Source organism: Anguilla anguilla, chromosome 2 (assembly GCF_013347855.1).
Source record: "Anguilla anguilla isolate fAngAng1 chromosome 2, fAngAng1.pri, whole genome shotgun sequence".
Taxonomy (NCBI): domain Eukaryota; kingdom Metazoa; phylum Chordata; class Actinopteri; order Anguilliformes; family Anguillidae; genus Anguilla; species Anguilla anguilla.
Genome location: NC_049202.1, coordinates 70,914,117 through 70,936,144, shown reverse-complemented (window position 1 = coordinate 70,936,144; position 22,028 = coordinate 70,914,117). Strand labels below are relative to the sequence as shown.

Here is a 22,028-nt window from a genome sequence, read left to right as displayed (position 1 = left end):
CTCTGTATATGGGTTGAAAGTACAAACAAGTGTGTTTGTGTGTGCAGCATTAAATAATAAAAAATGCAAAATCTGAGAATGTTGAATGAATTTTAATCAGTTATTTTGTGTATACAATAATAAACAAGATGCACTGTTGATAAAACAGTCTAAATGGGTAGCTCTTGGATTTTAATATATCCGTCCTCACATGGAAAAGTATTGGAAAGTAGACAGAAAACTTGGTAAAGGAGCAAGATTGCATGAAGGCCCATCAACCCATTTAACATAACATGAAAATGTCTTGGATCAGAATGTGTGCAGAACATATATTTTCCTGGATAAAAATAGATTTCATGCATTTTAAATAAGGTTTACAAAAAACAACTTGAGCATCCCATTACAAACAAGAAAGTAAACATACAAGCATCTCAGCAGCAATTGTCTGACCCAAAGATGAGAAATACAGGATTGGTAGACTTCCTGAGATGGTTCATAATGATTATCTTGCTGTGATGTCTGCTTATGGATATGTTAAATTGTACATTTTAATTTGACTTCTGGAAAATCTATCATCACAGAGGCAAGAGTCCCTTCTTATTTGGCAGTAAACGAGTCTAGTAGTTGCCATAGACCGACGATCGGTAAGAGAGATCCGTGGAGGCAGCGGGAAGCAGTAGCAGGCCTGAGACAGGATCCTTCTGACAGCGAGCCATGGCCTGCTTGTAGCTGATCTTCTCTCTTGTAATGGGGTCGACTATCTCCTTGGAGTAGTTTGACTCTTCCTGGAGCTCTCTGGCCATGGTGCTGTCGAGGATCTTCGCGTTGGCCGCGTCGCCAATGCTGAGGCGGCCGGACTTCTTGGGGTCCACCAGCCCCCCGGTTAGACACTGCGCCTCCATGTAGTACATCGCGTTCTCCTTGGGCATCCAGCCCTTCTGGACGGCCTCGCCGACCGAGAGGCGTTCCTTTGAAATGGGGTCCTCCACCCCGGTGAAGGCCTTCTGAGCGTTGATGAGCTTCTGCAGGTGGCTGGAGTCGATGAGCCCACGCTCCGCTGCCTTGTGAACCGAGTAGCGTTCCTTGTTGCTGACGTCCACGATGCCCCCGGTGGCGGCCTGCGCCTCCAGCAGCTTTTGCCCCGTGTTCGGGTCAATAAGTTTGCGGGTCATGGCACTGCGCACGGACATGCGATTTTTGGTAGTGGTGTCAAGAATGCCGGAAATTGGAAAGTTATCCTCGCTGTGGGACAGGTTGAATGTACGGCTTTGAAGAGGACTGCTTGAATAGGACAAATTTGAGCTGCTCACGAAAGTGGAGGGCTTAGCTTTTTCTCCAGCAACCAGAAGGGCAAACTCTGAGATGGGAATCTTGCCATCCCTGTAGCGTTGCAGGTCATACTGGGTCAGTCTGCCATCCTTTATGGCATTGCTGATGGAAAACTGTTTTCCACTCTTGCGGTCTTGCAGTACAGATACCTCCCCTTCCGGCCCCATAGTGGTGACCTCTTCCCAGTTACACTCCAGTTCCTGCAGATGGATGTACTGGTTACGGTCAATCAACCCTTCCATGTATGCATCATACGGAGACATGTCTTTGCCCGTTTCCGGGTCTAAGATGGTAATTCTTGTGGAGACATTCGTCTCTCTCGTTCTGGTCTCAGAACTGTCCTCTTTCTTCAGGCTGTTCAGCAGCTCACGGATGGTGAGCTCCCTTTTGTGTATCGTGTCTTTTTCGTCCAGTATCTCCTTCTCCAGACGCTGCACGTCCGATTCCATTTTGAGACTCTTTTGTCTGCTCATCTGGCTTCTCTCGCTCATCAGCCTGCTCTGCTGCTGGAACGATATGCCGATGTTCTGTCTCTCGGACTCAAAAGTCCTCAGCTCACGAGTGAGGTTCTCTTTCTCTCTCTGCAGGGCATCTCTGTTATGATTGAGAGTAGTCTCCTCCATGGAATAAGATGTTTTTGTATTCTGCAGCCGATTAAGTTTCTCGGTGATTCGTTGTATCTCATCCTCTAAGTCCCGTCTTGCATTTCTTGCCTGTGACATCATCTCTCTTAAGTGGGTCCTCTCAGCCTCCACACCCTGATCTTTCTCTACCCGAATCACCTCTTTGTAGACTGTCTTCTCCACAGTCTTATCTCTCTGTAGGATCTCCAGTTTATGGGTGAGGATCCTGATGTCCCTGTCCAGTCTTATGATGTCATTGGTCTCTTTGTCCATATCTATGCGTAAGCCATTAGTCATCTTCTCCAGTTTAGGATCTCTCTCAACCTTCATGACCTCTTCTACAACTATCTTCTCCTCCAGAGGTGGTGGCGCATTCTCAAGTTCTTTGATTCTGGTTGTAATCTGCCGCAGTTCCATTTCCACCTGAATCTTCTTTTGTCGTTCATCTGACTCCATGAGAATCCTCTCCTTCTCCTCAACCAGAGCTCTCAGCTGCTGCACCTCCAGTTCCAGATTCCTGCGAGACTTCACCTCATCATCCAGGCTCTTGTTAAGTTTCTCATGCTCCAGGAACTGCCTTGGGTCTTTCTCCATACGCAGTACCTCCTGCACAACCACCTTCTCCTCTGGTTTCTGCCTCTCAAGGAGGATGTACTTATTCTGGAGATCGAAGACGGTTTCCTCGGTGGAGCGTCGTCGCTGTATTTCCTCCCGTACCTCCCTCCTGAGTCGATCGGCCTCCTTCTCCAAGAGTGGATCGTTCTCATATTTGATCACCTCCCTGGTCACAAGTTTTGTCTCCACCTTGGACTTCTCGGTCTTCCACTGATCCCTCTCTCTTCGCAGAAGATTCAGTTGGTCCACGGTGTCGTCGTAGGTGCTCTGTAGGCGATACAGCTGATCATTTAGCCTTTGCATCTCTCTGACGACTTCGGGGCTCCTCTCTTCTTTTATCACTTCCTGGGTTATCTCCTTTGTCTCCACCTTAGGCTTCTGGGAGCGGAGGGTGGTCAGGTCTGCCAGCACTAAGTTAATTTCCCTCTCCAGATCCGAACGCTCTCTGCTGGAATCCTTGATTTCTTTCCGGAGCCTTACCAGTTCTGCCTCTGTCCCAGGGTCAACCCTGTAGATCTCATTAATGATCTCCTTGACCTCTACCTGTGGCTTCATCTGGTTCACCTGCTCATAGCGATAGTGGAGATTAGTCAGCTCATTGAGGAGTGAACTGTTTTCAAGTCTCTCTTCCTCCAGAGAACTTCCGAGGTTCTTGAATTCATTGATAGTCTCAGGGTCCTGCTCCACCTTCTTTACCTCCTTGACGACAATCTTTGGTTGTACAGTAGGGATAATTCTTTCCAGAGTGTTGATTTGGCTCCTGGTTTGGAAGATCTCATCATTCAAAGACTTGCTTCTTTGGCTCTCATCACTAATCTCAACTTCCAAGTTTGCCACCGCCCTCAGCGTTTCTGGATTCTTCTCAAATTTCAACACTTCCTTTTTCACTACCTTTTCTTTAATGGTTGGCCTCTTCTGCGCCAGGAGATGTACCTCAGTTTTCATTTGGACAGACTCGCTTGACCTGACCCTCACCTCATCTTTCAGGTTTCTCATCTCATCTCTCAACCTGGCGGCTTCCACATCCAGCTGGGGGTCTCTTTCGATCTCCGTCACCTCCTTAGTCACCAACTTGGGCTTTATACTCTTCAGCTCAGTCTCCAGGGAGACTACCTTCTCACTGATCCTCACGATCTCACTCTGGGTTCCGGAACGTTTCATGGCCTCACTGTGGAGCTGGCTCCTCAGGGTTTCCAGATCGCTCTCCAGTTTGGGGTCACGGTAGTATTGGAGGATTTCTTTTTCCTCCAGTCGCTCTACGCCTCTACGACTCTTCAAGGACATCAGCCTCACCCTGAAGATTTCGAGTTCAGCCTCTGCCTTGCTGCGCCTGGTGAGCTCATCTGCCAGGTCTTTCTTCAGGCTGTCAGCGTCATCCAGCACTCTTTGCTGGCTCTGCAGATGCACCTGCCTTTGCACTGCCACTTGGCCTATCTTTTCATCATTCTGCTCAAAGAAGATGAGACAAGTATGAAGTTTATTTAAAACATTATGCGTTATTTTCTCATATTTTTTTGTAAATTGTGTAAGGTAATATGGCATCTGGTTACAGAATGACTCCTCTTACATTTACAGTTTAATATCACATCAGTATTAACGTCATGTATGGATTTGGAAAATTAGTCAATGGAAAACTAGAATCTGTATAATGTTGGAACAGAATCATGGTAATATACTCCTTAGTTGTATATGACTGAAAATAACAATTGATTACTCTTCCAGGTTTTTGCCATACCTGAGTAATGAGATTCTTTGCAAAATCCATCTGGTTGAGTAGCTGTTCATTCTCTGCTGATACTTCGGCATAACGATTCACCAAAGCCTTCTCCTGCAAAATAGAAATACAGGATTGACTTTCCATCAGTTTGAACACACCGATTCTAATAACTTCAAATCACTGAGGGTCTAATAGTCTGAACTATCCCAAAGCAGTCACAGCCAGACAGGTTAATTGACATAAAATAATATGGGAGAATGTATCTGCATTTGTCTTTATGTGTAAATTACTGTAACACGCATATTACATGACATTTTTCCGAAGAACAATGAAGCAATCGCTTGCTTTTGGTCTTACCTGTTTCTCCACAGAATCAGCCAGGGTGGCAGGTTGGTACTTGTCCGCACCTGTTTTACCCTTGTCGCTGAGTGTGCTGCGGTACTTCTCAGAGTTAGTCTCATAGTCCTGCCAAAGTTTTATAGGAAAGATTTATTTAATCACTGGAAAATGTTCTAGAAGATTCCAAGTAAATGAATAAGTACAGATGCCGTCCGTTTGTAATTTTTTGTCAGTATATGCACAGTAAAACAAGTTTGATCTCCAGAAATAGCGCAAATTACTCTTTTTACGCTCAGTTATGTTGCTATGAAATAATAATGAGGCTAAAGCTAAATGTGTATACATATTCAATAAAAGTTGTCCAAGCTCAAGCTCTAGCAGAACATATGCTGACATTAACTCACTAAAAATCAAAAAGGAAATAATTTGACATGAAGAAGCTAAGATTGCTGAGTGCTATTTTTTTCAGGACACGTTTATCTTTTATGAAAGTCAACAAAAGTCTTACGTTGAGGATGTTCTGCAAGTCGTTGGACAGATCAACCGTTCGGTCCATGTCATCTCCCTTTCTCTTGATGTCTTCCACCACTCTCTACAAAATGAGCATGAAGCAAGCAAAGATTCCAGCTTTAATTGTGATTACTGGTTAATTTGATCTGATTCACTTCAGATATTGAATCATACACACACACACACACACACATAAACAGACGGACCTTTTGGGAGTTCTGCTTGGTGTTGATTTGTGACAGACTGTCACTGGGGCTGATCTTATTGTCCGGCAGATTGTCCAGGAAGGAGTTCAGCGATTGAGATGTACTTTGGAACGCCTGGTTCTTGTTCGTTGCCTCTTGCAAGAGATTCTCTCTGAAGGAACAGGCACGATCATATAGCCAAACTCAAAAAGTCACTGGGCAGGCAGAGTACTACGCAGAATTCGGCGTTTGTACGCTCATCGTGACTTGTTATCAGTGTAGAGGTTGGCTCTTTTTTTTATTTTTATTTTTATTTTTTTTTTTGCCTTCAGACCCTCACCTCTTCTGCAGCTGGTTGTTGATGTTAGCGTAGCGGTTCCTGAGCGTCTTGACCTCGTTCTCCTGCCTGCGTATGTCGGGACAGTACTCCTGGTAGCCCTTCTGCAAGGAGCTGCACAGCTGCTCCGTGGCCTCCAGGTCCTGGTTCAGCTTCTGCATCTCGCCCTGTTTGTCGGCCACGTCCTTGCGCATAGCCTGCCGGAAAAAGGCGGGAACGGAGTCACGGGGGTGCTGTTCTCAAGATCGCGTTGTTCTAATAAACTGTGAGGCCACACGTCCGGGAACTGACATTACCATTACCATTACATCACAGGCATTTAGCGGACGCTGTTATCCAGAGCGACTTACACAACTTTTTAACCGAGCGTTCACATTGCATCCATTTTATACAGCAGGTTGTATACTGAAGAAAATGCAGGTTAAGTACCTTTGCTCAAGGGTACAACGGCAGTGCCCCTACCGGGGAATCGAACCTGCGACCTTTAGGTTACAAGCCCAGCTCCTTACCCATTATATACTACACTGTTCTGAGATAACATTCTATACAATGTTAAAAAACTGAGGATCATATTGGCCCTTTCATTTTAGGCAAAGTTAATTACATGAGTGCAAGACCCCCAGCAGGTGTTACTGCTCACCTGAAGCTCCTGGGTGCGTGTCTGGATAGAATTGGGTGCATCTGGGATGGCAGAGTCAGCAGCCAGCTTTTTCTCGAATCCAGAGACGAAGCCGTCCACCTTCTTGATTTGGTTTTCCAGTTCGAGGGAAGCTTTGGCCCTGATGGGGGAAAAAAAGTGAGAATCAGACCTGTGGCCCAGACTGGTGTGTTCAGTGTTGATAGCACAACAGTGCTGTTCTTGCATCGGGGAGCGGTGCGTCGGGGGCTGTATAACTGTCCCGGCACAGCGCCGTCAACGGCGCGCGCTGCTTACTTCTTGTTGAAGAGGTCGGAAAGAGCGGCGATGCTGTCTTGCTTGTTCTTGGCGTCGCTCAGTTTGAGCGGCAAGGCCGAGGAGACGACGCCGCCGGACTGCTGGGACAGGAAGGGCTCCATCTCTTTCTCCGCCGCCGCTTTCTCCTTCTCCAGTGCCTTCAGAGCCACCGCTGATTTCTAGCGGGGCACAGCGCAGCAGCGGGTGAGTGACATCATCGGATGCATCAGCTTACGGAACAACGTGGGCACGTTACGCGTTACGTTGCAGGCGTTTAGCAGACGCTCTTATCCAGAGCGACTCACGCATTTTACATGGCATTTTAAGGTTGTAATCCAGTTATGCAGCTGGATATACACAGAAGCGACGTGGGTCTGGTACTTTGCTCAAGGGTACAACGGCAGCGTCCTGGGTGGGGAATCGAACCGGCGACCATTAGGTTGCAAGACCAACTCCTTAACCATTACACTACGCTGCCGCCTATGCGCAACATTAAGTTACCATGCACGTGAGCCGCTGGTCCGTTAAGTACATAAAAATTCCTTTTGCTTATATCCAGACATTTTTTTTATTATTATTTAGATTCATAGGGTGACAATGTGAAGAAAACCTAAATCTGGTGAATGACGAGGAGCAGAGAGCACCGATGAATTAAAACGATGATTCAAGCTGTTGCACGCCCCGCTCACCTCCTGCTCCTTCAGCCGAGCGGTCAGGTCAGCCGCCGGGTCCTTGCGGTCCAGCGGGGTCCTCAGGCGGCTCAGGACGTCCTGCTGGGCCTTCTCCAGGTCGTCGTCCAGCTTGTCCAGCCTCGAGGCCACCTGCGCTGATTTGGGGTTCACTGGAGCGCTGTACTGGGAGGCTGATGAAGGCAAGTTTACGTTCGCTAGGTTCGCTCGAAAACCCAACAAAGTGGGAGAAACCACACAGAACGCACAAAGCATTGCCAAAACATGGGACCACACAACTCCCGAGAGTTCAGGGCATTGTAGGTAGGTACTGTCGCTAACTGTTTGTTTGTTTGTTTGTTTGTTTGTTTGTTTGTTTGTTTGTTTGTTTGTTTGTTTGTTTGTTTGTTTGTTTGTTTGTTTGTTTGTTTGTTTGTTTGTTTGTTTGTTTGTTTGTTTGTTTGTTTGTTTGTTTGTTTGTTTGTTTGTTTGTTTGTTTGTTTGTTTGCTTGCTTGCTTGCTTGTGTGAAGAATCTGCTTACATGACTGCTGTGGCCTTTGAACCTCTGTGATGTTGGGCTTCAGGGAAGCCTGCAGAGAAGCCCTTCTCTTCTTCAGGTCCGCCGTTTCTGCCGAGAGCCTGCTCTCACGGGGACACAAAGAGAGTGGCGTCACACTTACTGCGCCTGGCCTGCGTCCTGAAGAAGCCACGCGGCAAAAGCGCAGGACGTGAAAGGTTCTTATCACCACGGGAGTTCTCGCTAGATTTAATAGTTTTCTCAATCCGAGGCGCAGAAGGGAGAGGTGGTAGTGTGCAGCGCGGTGGTCTCCAACCCTGGTCCTGGAGAGCTACAGGGTCTACTGGTTTTCATGGTGACTCTGCACTTCATGAATCAATTAGAGCAGTTGATTACACAGTTAACTCAACTCACCAGGTATCTTGGGTCTCAATTGGGTGCTGATTTTAAGGTGAAAACAAAAACCAGCAGACCCTGTAGCTCTCCAGGACCAGCGATGGAGACCAGTGGTATAGCGCACAATGTGTTTTATTGAGTCCAGTGGGGTTTAATGCCCTTTATTTTCTTATTTTTCAGTGTAATATGACATAACACATTGATATCATAGTGTCATACACCTGTGTCATAATAATCTGTGATAGGTCACAACTATCCTGGAGTACAATTGTATTCAATTCATGTATGATTGAATATCCAAACCATACACTCAAAGCACATCACTACACTATGAGTTCCAAATATGTCTACATAAACACACATTTAGAGCACTTCCATTCATGTCCAAAAATGATTTGGACAGTAATAAAAAGCCATTGTCCCTTTCCTATCATATCCTCATACATAGATTGAATGCACTTTACGGGTATATATGCAGAAACCAGGCTGTTAGATTCCACAGTGATTTAGTTTGAATTAAACTCTTGATTGTGTTGCCCAGTGCTAATGGTTCCTCTTTGGTTTCTACCAGAACGCTGAAGAATGCCCTCGAGTTCTTTACCTGTCCACTTTGTTAACGGCCTCTGGGTCAGGGGGAGGTATCAGGAAGCAGACCCCCGGCACTGCTTTGGTTACCCCGTTGCTTGCCTGAACCTCCCAGTTCTCATTGTCCGCGTTGGACTTGAGGAGTAGCTTCTCGCCCCGGGTCACTGTTCCCTGAAGGAGTGTAAAATAAAGGCGATGTTTTCACACAGCTTCCGCACAACCAGTCAACCTCTGACCTCTGACCTTCTGCTTCTGCACTCCTCGCTCTAACCCCCCCCCCTCTATCGATTCAGAAGAGTGCAGAGCGGTATGTTGCTCTCCCCCAAAAACACAAACTGCCACAGTCTACGTCTTATCACACTGCAGGCCACCAGTCAATCTCGCACAGACACAAGCCAGTGGACGACACGGCGTGCGTAGCTTGACCGTCGAAGGTGGGTGAGCCAGCAGGGGTGGCTTGTGTGTGATGCGATGGTTTCATCCCAGTCGATAGAAACCCTCCCTCCCTTCCCTGGAAGTCACAAGCAGCAATTGTATAGCGTCCTGCGGGGCTGGCTGCCATAGTTGGCACTGGTGTAGACTGGCTTCAAAACCAAAAAAGTGAGGCATACACGCACTAGCACAGAGCCTTAACCGGACCAGCCACCCAGCAGCCCTCCATTGTGTGGATTCCTAACCACCACATCTTCTTCGTTAGAAATGACACTGACAGGCTTCCACGTGTCACATACTCTGTGAATAACAGACTCTGATTTTAACATAACATAACATAACATAACATAACATAACATAACAACATAACGTAACATAGCATAACGGAACATAACATAAGACAACAACAGGCCATTCAGCCCAACACTGCTCGTCTATTCCTACCACTAAACTGTACTTAATGCTTAGTTTACCTTGAAGCTGGATAGTATCTAACACCGTATCAAACTGGGCCTTCAATACCCCGAGTGTTTCTGCATCCACTACATGTCCAGGCGAGCTATTCCACACACTGACCACTCTCCGTGCGGAAAAAATATAATTCCTAATGTCTGTGTGAAATTTACCCTTTGCCACTTGAATAATTTCCTGCAGTTCACTTTGTCAATCCCTTTGATAAATTTAAAAAGCCTCGATCAAATCTCCCCCTAAGCCTCCTTTTACTGAGGTTGAAAAGTTCAAGCGTCTCGAGCCTTTCCCCGTAGCATTTCGGCAGCCGAGGGGCGCGCGCGCGTACCTTGTCGGTGTTCCAGTCGCAGAGCGACTCGACGGTGACCGGCTTGGGGAGCGGGCTGTGGCGCAGCTTCAGCGGGGCGATGGAGGTGCTGCGCTTCTTCAGGTCGGCCAGCAGCTGCTCGTTCCTCTGCATCGCCCTCTCCTCCCCCTGTCGGAGGTTTAGACAGGCGAAGTTGTGCTCGGTTACGCGGAGGTTAACGGTTTCGTTAAAGGTAAAAAGCGCCTTTCGAGAGAACAGTCCGAGCTCGTGCATCGGTATTGTCAAAACTAGCGAAGCTAGTGGGATGGCAGTGTCAGCAGTGTTGTCAAAGCTAGCAACAAAAATTCTTGTCTTGAAAACCTAATTGTATAAGATACTGTATATGACAGTAAAATTTGTATCCGCAGCGCACACCAGACTACATTACATTACAGGCATTTGGCAGACGCTCTTATCCAGAGCGACGTACGACAAAGTGTATAACCATAAGCAGGAACAAGTATGACGAAAACCCTAGAGAGAAGTACCGGTCCAAGTGCAGGGAACAACCGCATAGTTCAACTTGGACCCTGAAGGTTAAACTGATTAACACTAACACAACGAGAACGGCAACAACGCAGTCTATGGAAAAAATACAAGCAGTAGTTAAGACAACGTTAAGACTACGTGCGTCTCTAGAGTTTTAGCCTATGGTCATACCATTGATTGGTTAATTTTGGCTTGCAATAAAAAAAAGGCTCTCACCTCAAGCTGTAGGAGTTTCTCAGAGTTGGTCTTATTGGCCTGAGCTTTTGGGTCCAGGCTGGAGTTGAGCTTCGTCAGGGACTCGGAGAGAGTGTCCGCATCCAGTTGGAACTGGACAGGGCAGAAGGCACACATCAGAGACATTTACATTACATTACATTACATTTATTTAGCAGACGCTTTTATCCAAAGCGACCTACCAAAGTGCATATCAAGGTCATTGGAACAACTACAAAAACACAGGTTCGATATAAGGTACAATACTCATTTCGTACAGTTATTTATATCCAAGAACACAGTTCAGTTCACGCAGTGAACATTATTCTGAGATAACTTCTGCCAAGTCAAACTAGGGGGCAGAACAAGCTACAATATTAGGACAAAAATAGAAATGACAGTAAGCACTGGAATGGAGGTAAGGGGGACAGTGGAACAATAGACAGCATGTCCACTGACATGAAGCCACCTCATGGAGGTCTATCCAGTGCGACCAAATCATTTCACAGATGAGATGTAAACCTTTTTAAGCCTGACTGAGTTTCCTGAGTCTCTGTTTCAGAGTCTGACTGGGTTTCCTGAGTCTCTGTTTCAGAGTCTGACTGAATTTCTATGTTTCAGAGTCTGACTGGGTTTCCTGAGTTTTCTGTCTCAGTACCTTCTTGTACTCCTCCACATTCTCCAGGTGTGACTCCTGGCAGATGCACAGGTTGAGGAATTCCTGCCACTCATTCCTCACGGCATCCCTTTGCAGCTGTAACACACACAAGCGCCGTGATGATTAAGCAAAATGTGCTTTTCTCCAACAGGGTACAGCACCTCAGAGCATTGGCACGACAAGACCACCAGGGGGAGCTCAACCGCAGATTTCTTGTGTGTGTTAAGGCAGTGCCCACAGAGAGACTTGTACAGACCTTAATGGTTTCACTGGCTGGGTGCTTCATTTCAATGAGTCGGTCGCCGTCATCCTGCAGTTTGTTCACCTCGCTCTCGTGGGCCAGCAGGCTGTTGTTCTTGAAATTCTGAGAGGCCGGAAATCAAATCAAATCAAACAGCTGACTCGGTATGGCGACTTTGTTTTAAGGTTAAACAGAAGTGACGTATCAAAGGAATTTCTCTTCTCGGGGAAAGGCATTCAGATTGATTCCTGATTTGGTTATAACCCTTATGTTGCGCCAACACATTTCTCTCTGGTTTCTGAATGCGTCCCCCTGCCCAGGCCCCCGTACACCCGTGTAAGGACAGCTGTGTACTGTGTCCAGGTCGCCCGCTCGTTCCTCCAAAAACCCCTCCCCGTCGACCTCACCTCGTACTGCCTGCGCACGTCCGGGGGGTCCACCATGCGGTCGCTCCAGTCCTCTTTGACGATCTTTCTCTGCTCCTCGTTCAGGTACGAGAGCTCTTTCGTGCAGCCCTGCATGTAGTCGTACAAGCTGCTCAGGTACTGGCGCCGCCATTTTGAGTTATCCTGGCAAGAGAGAGGAGAGCACGTGTCACCGCCGTCATCACACGCAGAGGTATCAACGGCACATTATTATTATCGACTTGATGAGATCGTATTACTCAAATTATATGGGACTGGCACAACTACAAAAAGGTACAGGCTGTTGTAAGACTTGAACCATTGATAAGCATACCAGTTAATCCACGAATCCCCCAAAATGCCACACTGAACACATATTATTTTAGCTTATAAATATCACTTACTAAAAGGTTGTTGTACTGCTTCTGAGTGGCAGTAAGCTCCTCCTGAAAGATCAGAAACACAAGATTTAATGCATGCTTCCTGTCCAGTGTGGTTCAGTGGTGTGAGCATGTCCATGATGGTTGATCCATTGAAACCATGATGCAATATTCAGTGGGTTTGAACAGGCTAATGAGGCCCTTAAAGTGGAAGGAAGTGCTGAATTTCACATAAATTTCTATTTACTTTACTAAATGTTCACCTCTTCAGATTGCACAGTGGCTCCCCTAACTCCTTCTAGATGACCTTTCTTTTTCTTTAAGATTATTTGGATTTTCCTTTGAATGATGTTGTAGTTACAGTGGTGTAGAGATTCTATTTGTTCTGTCTGTCGGTATTTTCTTTAGTTACAATACCATTTGTTGTTTGATAGGTTAACATTACCCTTATTATTAAGGGCCTTTCTTGTTGATATCCCATCTTTGTATTCCTTAGAGTTACACTGCTGTCCCCCACTTCTGGATGAGAGTGTCCGCTAAGCGATTGCATAGTATTGTATTTCAAATGTGCACACGTTTTTTATCTGTCATATTATTATAGTATAGTGCGTGACAGGTACCTTGGAGCCCAAGGAGCTGGCGTCGAGCTGGTGGCTGTAGGCCTCGATCTCTTTGTGCAGGATGTTGTGCGAGGCGATCTGCTTCTCCAGGTCGGTCATGCTGGGCCCGTAGTCTCCCGCGTTCACCTGTCTCTGTGAAAACACGAGGACAAGGCCACAAGGCTCCAGTCAGCGGGGCACTGACACCTGGACGTCCGCGACGTCCTCTGCTTTCCTGGAAAGCCCTCAGCCATTATGAAACCGACCGACCGGTGCCTGATGTTAGCTGAGGCTGTAAACACAGCCGGAAAAACTGAGGGTTTCGAGCGTCATGCAGGACTCCGGTTTCCCCGGTTCTGCATAATGAGTCCAGCAGTGGGGCGGGACGCACCGGGGGGGGGGGGGGGGGGGGGGGGGGCGTCGGGGGGGGCTGGCTGGCTGTCGCCGCCACCGCCCTGGGCAGCGCTCGGCAGGGAGAGCGTGGCTTACTTGTTTCTGGTTCAGCACCTGGGCCCAGTCGATCCTGGGCCCCTTCTCGACCTCCTTCATCTGCTCGTACACCTCGCGGTAGAAGGCGCAGTCCTTGAACCAGCGGTCGTGCAGGTGGCTGACACTGAGGAGGCAAAAAGAGACCGGAGTCCATAACCTGCAATTACCTTTAAAAAAATAAATAAATGACATCTTCATCCGCGAGTTCGTTAAAAAAAAAAAAACATTTTAAAAAACACGGCGCTACAAACAGCCCTGGGTAATAAGAATGATCGCCTCTTCCTTTAGACTCTGCTGGGCAGCAGTGCAGTGTAATGGGTAAGGAGTTGGTCTTGTAACATAAAGGTTGCAGGTTCGAGTCCCCGCTAGGACACTGCCGTTGTAACCCTTGAGCAAGGTACTTAACCTGCATTGCTTCAGTATATATCCGGCTGAATAAATGTAATCTAAAACACTATGTAAAAAAAGTTGTGTAAGTCGCTCTGGATAAGAGCGTCCGCTAAATGCCTGTAATGTAATGTAATGGGAAGCATTCTGACTCCGCCTTTACGCGAGCGTGCAGCGGACGAGCGTGCTGCACTCACTCGCTCTCGATCTCGCTGGCCTGCGGGTGCTTCAGCTTCTTGGCCTTGTCCACGTCCAGGAACAGGTCCTTCAGCAGGCCCTCTGCCTCGGCCAGCCGATCCGCGTTCTCTTTCTGGTGCTTGAACGGCAGCTCTTTCCTCAGGTTCTCGGCATCCTGGGAAGGAAAAACGGATGGAGGGGGACGTGGATTATGGATTGACCATATAAGGATGTGAAGGGGGGGGGGAAAGGCTGTTGTTTTGTACCCTTTTGTAATTCGCCGCTGGAAATGGAATTGCGTGATACAGAGAATGACTGCCATTCCATAACCAGTTGGCATTACCCCCCACAACCTGCACTCTCTCAATCTTGTTCTCGCATGTCCCTTGTATCTGTTCTAGCATTGGTTTTGTAAGGAAGATAAGTGTATTAACATATCTGTGAGCTACAAAAGAAACGATCAAATACCGTGAACCGTTGAACTGAGAAAAAAGGTTCATAGTTCATGCATATAGATTTTTTGCACACATTGCACAGAGATTTGTGCAGGGTCATGGGCTTGGGTGTGTGTGTGTGTGTGTGTGTGTTTATGTGTGTGTGCATGCATGCGTGCGTGCCTGCGTGCGTGTGTGTGTGTGTGTGTGCGCAAATGCTGTGGAAGGCCAGTCTACTCACCACAGCCAGAAGTTCCTCCGCACGCAGGACATCTTTCTCCACCACGTCAGCATTCTTCTGCATGCGCGCGATCAGCAAGGCCAAATCATTTACTTGGCTCCTGTGAAGGCAACACAGCAAAGGTTAATACTGGTACTTTACAGCAGTGGGTCCGGGTTCGGCCCGAAAAGGGGGGGGGGGGGGGGCGGGGCGGGGGTCTGTGTATGCTGGTTTTCATCCTGACCAATCTGTTGCCCAGTTAAGGCTGTTGGACACGTGTTTAAGTTCTTCACTAACTTTTTTTGTCGTACTTGTTAGCACAAAGCAGGTTTGACTCACTACCATTGGCTAAGTCTTTGATTTCACTGTGATCTACCAAATGGTTAGTGTTGGCCATGATTGATTTCTTTGTGACCTACCAAATGGTTAGTGTTGGCTATGATTGATTTCTTTGTGATCTACCAAATGGTTAGTATTGGTCATGGGTCCACATTTTTACCAGTCAGGAGCCTGTTGATTCTCTTCAGTCTTTAATTTGATTGCTTACCTTTTTTTCACCTTTCTTTATGTAATCATATGCAATAACACACAATGCAAACATGGGTTTTTCTATTCTTCATGGGATGCACAGCTATTTCTGTCATAATGTGGCCAATAACATGAAAAGCATAACTAATAAATATCAAATAAAAATTCTAGGATTGTGATTGGAATGACAACCAGCATACGCAGGGACCAAACTTGTCAGGCCAATGCACTACACAACCAGACACAGAGGACCATCAGTAACCATGAGAAAGAGAGGAATGTGGTGCTCTCTTCAAAAGTGACACCATCACATGAGCCTTTGTATCGGAATAAAGAAATGAGACTCTACAGTATGTTGTTGATTGCTGTGGGACAGATATCGCATTGTTGTATGGTACAGATTTTTCAGTGTAGGTCATTGTTACGTACTCTTGTGGACACTGAGCACTGAAATGGGACCCCCTGCATACAAAATGGGTAGGTTCACAGGTGAGGAGATTTTAGGGTGTAAGGGCCAGATCGACAGTAGGATCGAATTCCACATCCCTCCTCCGGAATTCCTCCCATGGCTGTCATTCCACAGACAGCGCTGTCACTCTGTTATTCTTTCACAGCGACAGGTATTCACAGGTATTCTCCTATTGTTCTCTCATTCCTTCTCTACCTGTGGGCTGTTGAAACTCATTCCTGAACACTCCCTATGGTAATTAAAACAGCACAAAGGTGCATTTTCACACCTCAGACGGAAGAGAATTGTTCAAATAATTTCATTTCCCTTGGAGGACACATTTCGCTGATTTGCATAACTTATTTTTTTAAAACAAAAAACTTACAAACTTACTTGTAAAATATGTTTTAAATGATCATCTTACTCAATTAATTACTTATTAACTTTAATACCTTCTGTCTCTCTGAGGTGAATACTACTGAAATCAGCCTAGACAGATTTCTAAGAATTCTCCCAAAATATCTCCCACAATGTCCCACACAATTTTCAAAAGCAATGCAACACATGGTCAGAACATCATCCATTTAAAAAAAAGGTTTGATTTCCTTTATATAATATTCTATCAGAAATAGCTGGACATAAATAAAATCAGAAGAGACAGTGAAAATGAATAATGAATAAATAAAATTATGTCTTATATTCCTGTTTTTTTTGTTTGTTTATTTTTTAAGTATTCTATTACATTCTTCCTGTTTAGTCAGCCTTAATGTTTATAAGGCCTAGTTGCCTCCTACCTTCTGAAATTCAACCTCATTCACACTCAAAGTGTATTGACTCCCAACAGAACATTAAACTTTCCTCTATATATGCATGCAAGAAATCTGTACGTCAATGATAACACCACAATCCAGGATTGAAGCTAACTGTGTGTCCACAATGTTTTGTTTTGTATGAATATGGGGATTTGTACCATTTAAATGTCAAGTAGTGTGGAACACATTCTCAAATTTCATGTCTCATGTCTATCTCTGCCTACCACTTGTGCCAGGTCCACCATCCAGCTACATTCTGACTAGTATACATTACATTACATTACAGGCATTTAGCAGACGCTCTTATCCAGAGCGACTTACACAACCTTTACATAGCATTTTACATTGTATCCATTTATACAGCTGGATATGTACTGAAGCAATTCAGGTTAAGTACCTTGCTCAAGGGTACAACGGCAGTGTCCTACCCAGGAATCTAACCTATGACCTTTCGGTTACAAGCCCAGTTCCTTACTCACTGTGCTACACTGCCGCTCTCCTAGTACCTGTGCTGTGCTGTGAATCCAAATATGCACTATATTTTTCAATGCAAAAAACTGGAAAGCTACTACCGCAAGGCATATATATTTGCACGTTTATTCCCTTAAAGTGCATTGCTCTCTCAATCAGTGGAAGAGCATAAAACGCAGCAGTGCCAACTTTTTGTTCACCACTGTAATATCAGCTTCTATTAGAACTGCAAGACAAGACAATGCCTTCTAACCAGCAGTACGTACAGAGCTATGTAAATCTATGGGTAGAATCGGCGATGAGGCAAAGTGTGTGTGCATTTCTGTCACTGCCATTGCTAGACAACTTCGCTAAAACTCAAACAAAATGACAAGGCCACAAATCAAGTCAGGCAGAGTCCATTCCAATGTCCAAATTCCAACATCCCACAAGTACTATTTAATAATTATAGAGGACAGAATTTAGAGGTCATTCCATGATTCCACAAGGCTGCCATTCAGGTATGTCTGCAATGTTTAACAACACCTTACAACATTATCATTAAAAAAAATAATAAAAAAAAGCAGACATTTTTGTTCCAATGGGTTTTCATCTGGATATATCAACCTTAAATAAAATAAAACACCTACGGATACTTTTCAGACATCCAATAAGCCAGATTCAATCAATTTGGTATTGGTTTAGTATCTCCAAAATTTGTTAATTGTTAATTGTTTTTAGGTCATATCCATAGTCCCTCAAGGATCTCAATGAGTCCTTCTGACCTCTGAATATTCACAGGACAAATCAGAATGAGCTGGAAGAGTTTTTGTTTCAGGAAGTAGTTTTTTTTTTTTGTTGTTATTGGCAAACAACAGCAACAACAAAGAGGCGTCCTCCTCTCTCTGCCTGTCTCCTCTCTGTCTCTCTCCCCACCGAGCACAAACCGTGCCTGTGCGATTCTCAGAGGTATTCCCTCACTCCCTGAAGAGCAGGGAAATGTTTGTTTAATCGCCCTCTCGCCTCTGTGTCTGAATAACAGCGTACTCCAGGCCATGTCGACGCACTCTGGCTTGCTGTCCTTTGTCTCCTATTACCCGTCTAGTGCCACCTCAGCTTCTGCTTTCTTTATCTGTTAGGACTCTTTTAAAGTTTAATGAGAACGGGCTATTCTGCCCATCGGGATTAAAAGGTTTGCCTATAATCAATAACACAAATTTATTTAAGCAATAAGTCAAGTCAGGTCTGAACGTTCTACCAATTTCTGCTTTTAATATATGTCAGATTAGCTATTTCAATGCTTCCTACTAAACTTGAATTCCCATCCTGTCTTTATAGTTTTGCTTACAGAACTGATCTTGAGCTAACCTTCAGTTAGGCCGTTTCATGACATGTCCTTCACGCACACTGCCCACAAGTTCTCAGCGATACTTGTTTGACGTATTCACATTCTGCTAAATAAAAGGTGATATAATAGTTTTCCGTCTGCCCACAGAGAACACCGCCCAACGACGGGCATTAGGTAATGCGAGGATCATGGGGACGACGTCAAACGCGAGCGCGATAGTGCACACGCCCGCAGCACAAGAGGACTGCAGCTTCTTTGATCCGCAAAAAGCCTCCTCCCTCACCTGACCTTGCCCTCATGTGAGAACGGAAACGGGCGTAGCAGCTCCTGCCGCACGGTGCTCAGTGCTGTCATAGTCCCCTGATACGGGGGTTCCTCCCCGCCTTGACCCCCAGAGGGCTGCAGGGGCTGGCGTTTTTTTTTTTTTTTTTGTGCCTTCGCCTTAAAAAATCAGCAGTCCATTCAGATGAAGTAAATTGTGTGATGAACAATTTTAATTGATGAAACTGAGTGCTGAGTAAATACCAAAAAACCAGTGGACCCGTGTGAACCTCCAGGACCAGAGCTGAGAGCCCCTGCTGTAATAATATATATATATATAATATAAAAATGAATATAAATTCTACCCAGACATGTCAACACCCATGTTTTTCCACACAAAATGGCTGCTGATCACCATACGGGCAAATGGTATTTGTGTGTCGCTCATCTGGTGAATTTCCCCCATTTTCTTTTTTTTTTAGCACTTTGCTCATTTAAGCACAGCATTAAGTGTGTTTCAGCATTTAACTGCGTATCAACATTTAACTGTGTTTCAGCATTAACTGTGTTTCAGCATTAACTGTGTTTCAGCATTTAACTGTGTTTCAGCATTAATTGTGTTTCAGCATTTAACTGTGTTTAAGCATTAACTGTGTTTCAGCATTTAACTGTGTTTAAGCATTTAACTGTGTTTAAGCATTAAGTGCGTTTCAGAATTTAACTGTGTTTAAGCATTTAACTGCGTTTCAGCATTTAACTGTGTTTAAGCTTTTGACTGTGACCGTATGGTGCGCACATCCTGTCTGCAGAGGAACCTGTGGCGCAGCCCAGGCAGCCCTGGCGCTGCGGTTTCCCTCGAGCCCTCGGGCAGAGACAGAGGGAGTTAAACTGCGCACCTCCCACGCCACCGCCACCACCAGCGCTAGCCTTTCAGGAGCGGTCACCTCATCTCTTTTATCTTCTCATTTTCTCTCTCTCTCTCTCTCTCTCTCTCTCTCTCCCTCCCTCTCTCTTTTCTCTAGCTATTTCTCTCTTTTCTGCCTGTGGTTAGTTTGTTAATTGTTTTTTCTCTTTATGTTGCTTGTATATTATTTTCATTTTGAAGTACAGTAATTTTCTGTGGTTGAACAATGTCCCAATAAAAGGGTTTTTAAAATCTCAAATCTCTCTCTCACTCTCTCTCTCTCGCTCTCTCGCTCTCTCTCCCTCCCTCTCTCTTTTCTCTAGCTATTTCTCTCTTTTCTGCCTGTGGTTAGTTTGTTAATTGTTTTTTCTCTTTATGTTGCTTGTACATTATTTTTATTTTGAAGTACAGTAATTTTCTGTGGTTGAACAATGTCCCAATAAAAGGGTTTTTAAAATCTCTCTCTCTTTCTCTCTCTCTCTCTCTCTCTCTCTTTCTTTCTTTCTGCCCTGGGGGCACACCCCGGTCTCTCAGCAATCCGCATGCAGAAGTCCTGACTCAGAAGCGTGTGGGCCCAAACCTCCCGTTCCAGTTTAACAGATCGTGCCAGTGACAGGGAGCAGCACAATTCAGAACGCAGTGGGGAAAAAAAATGAATCCTCGCCAAAGGTTTGTCACTGTGATAATTAGCCTGTCTAAATACAACAAGCAATTACACAATACAATCCGTCTGCAATTTCTGGATGAAATGGACTGCATATGTAAACCAAATTGTAAATCAAACTTCTTAGTGGCAATCCACTGAGATATATCTGTCAGATTTATGGTAATTTCACGCCCAAAGCAACTGAAGCGAAACTTGTAAATCTCTGTTTCCCTGTTTAAAAGTGAGCTGTGTTTTTCGTCAAATGTGTCGTTTTAAATATCAGGAAAATGTATGTTTAATTGAACATTATACTCGTCGCTAAAAGGAAACAAAGGGAAATTGTTTATGTATTTATTTTGTATCAACATAAATTATAAGATATGTACAGTTCAGAAACAAATTAGTCACGCCCTGATACCAGGATTCTAAAAGCTTAGTCAGTAATTCCTCAATGAAGTCTTGAAATGTAAATGTTAGTATGCAGAATTGAATGCCACGGTGTGGCTGTGTAGGTGTGTGTGCATGTGTTTGAAGAAGTTCAGGATGAGAGATGAGACAATATTGAAATTTTGCCACAAATGATCCTGAGAAATCGTGTTTGAAATCGTCTTAACTGGGTTTGCTGCACAATGAGAGAGACACGCCTCCAATGGTTCTATTTGACCAAACTTGTTGACAAAATACAAATATTATAAATGAGGGCGTAACTACCTCTGTCTAACTCAATCGGTAATAAATTTTCAAACCAAAAGCTTTTTATTAGAGGCTAAAAGAGGAATGTTGCCCAACCCGAAATGAAGTTTAAAAAAAAAAAGAGATCCATATGTTCTTTCTTGGGAACAAACATGCAGTTAAACACTGCGGTGGAGTGGTGATCTGTCCAGGGTGTATTCCTGCCTCTCTCCCCACCACCCCCCACCCCACCCCACCCCACCCCACCCCCTCAAGACCCTGATCAGGAATAAGTAATTTAAGAAAATGAATCGATTGATGGAATTAAACAATTGCAACAACTATTAATTTGAAGTTAATTTCTGTGACAAATAATCACCTAAACAATGAAAATAAAAGTACGACGTGATTTTCAACACCTTTCTGACTACCTGTCCGAGATTTCTCACAGAGCTACCTCCACACACTGGGGAAGAAAATGCCTTGCCTGGTACTGGAAACCAGTTCTAACCCTATGAGCCACCCTTTAAACCACACTCATGTTAACAGAGCAAGACAAACCTCTGGTTCCCAAAAAGAACTCTCTGATCAAATTACACAAAAGTGTTCCCCTGACTCGCGAGGGCCACCAGCAATCGCTACGAAAAGCCGAGAAGCGCAATTCAGTGCAGTCCTTCAGGACTCTATTTAATTGGAACAGAGAGAGACGGGCAGAAAAAAAGGTGAGAGAACAACACCCTCCAGTAGAGTGGAAATATGACACATGCATCCACACACATAACACACACACACACACACACACACACACATGCACAGGGGCCCCCTTCCGCTCAGGACTCACTTGCTGATCTTGCCGGAGACCTTCAGCAGGCCGCCGTCCTTCTTCTTGAACATCCTGCTACGGCGCCGGAGCTAAACGATCGAGTTAAAGTCCCTTTTGCACTCTGCGGTCTCGCTCTGTACCCTTCTGTCTCCGTCCCGTCTCTGCGCTCCAGTGGGAGTCGTCCGTGCGACAGGGCAGAGTTTAAAACGCGCCTACCTGTCGCAGCTCCGCCCCGGGAACAGGTGCGCCGACGCCCAGACGTTCGTCTTGCTCCGCAGGACCGGGCGGACCTGTTTCGCACTCTCGTTCTCGCTCGCTCTCCGGCCCTTGTTCTCTCCTCACCTCCTTCTTCTTATTATTATTCTTCTGTGCTTTTCACATTCCCAAGAAAATGATTTTTTTTGTGAATTGCATTTTTTTTCTCCGACGCCATGGCAGCCATGCAGGTCAGATAAAATCTTGAA

At 45.4% G+C, this 22,028-nt stretch overlaps 1 protein-coding gene across 1 annotated transcript; it reads right to left on the bottom strand.

The window, feature by feature from the left end:
• Positions 1–76: 76 nt before the first annotated feature.
• On the bottom strand, positions 77–21,752 carry evpla (envoplakin a). Its single transcript, XM_035402858.1, has 22 exons — positions 21,583–21,752; positions 14,694–14,793; positions 14,039–14,193; positions 13,455–13,578; positions 12,987–13,118; positions 12,391–12,432; positions 11,990–12,151; positions 11,598–11,705; positions 11,342–11,437; positions 10,687–10,797; positions 9,964–10,110; positions 8,752–8,906; positions 7,779–7,876; positions 7,258–7,430; positions 6,569–6,747; positions 6,275–6,413; positions 5,638–5,831; positions 5,319–5,469; positions 5,111–5,194; positions 4,621–4,728; positions 4,282–4,374; positions 77–3,992 (listed from the first exon to the last, which is right to left on the bottom strand). The coding sequence occupies exons 1-22, from the start codon at positions 21,633–21,635 to the stop codon at positions 597–599; spliced, it is 6,000 nt and encodes a 1,999-aa protein (XP_035258749.1). The 5' UTR covers positions 21,636–21,752; the 3' UTR covers positions 77–596.
• Positions 21,753–22,028: the final 276 nt, after the last annotated feature.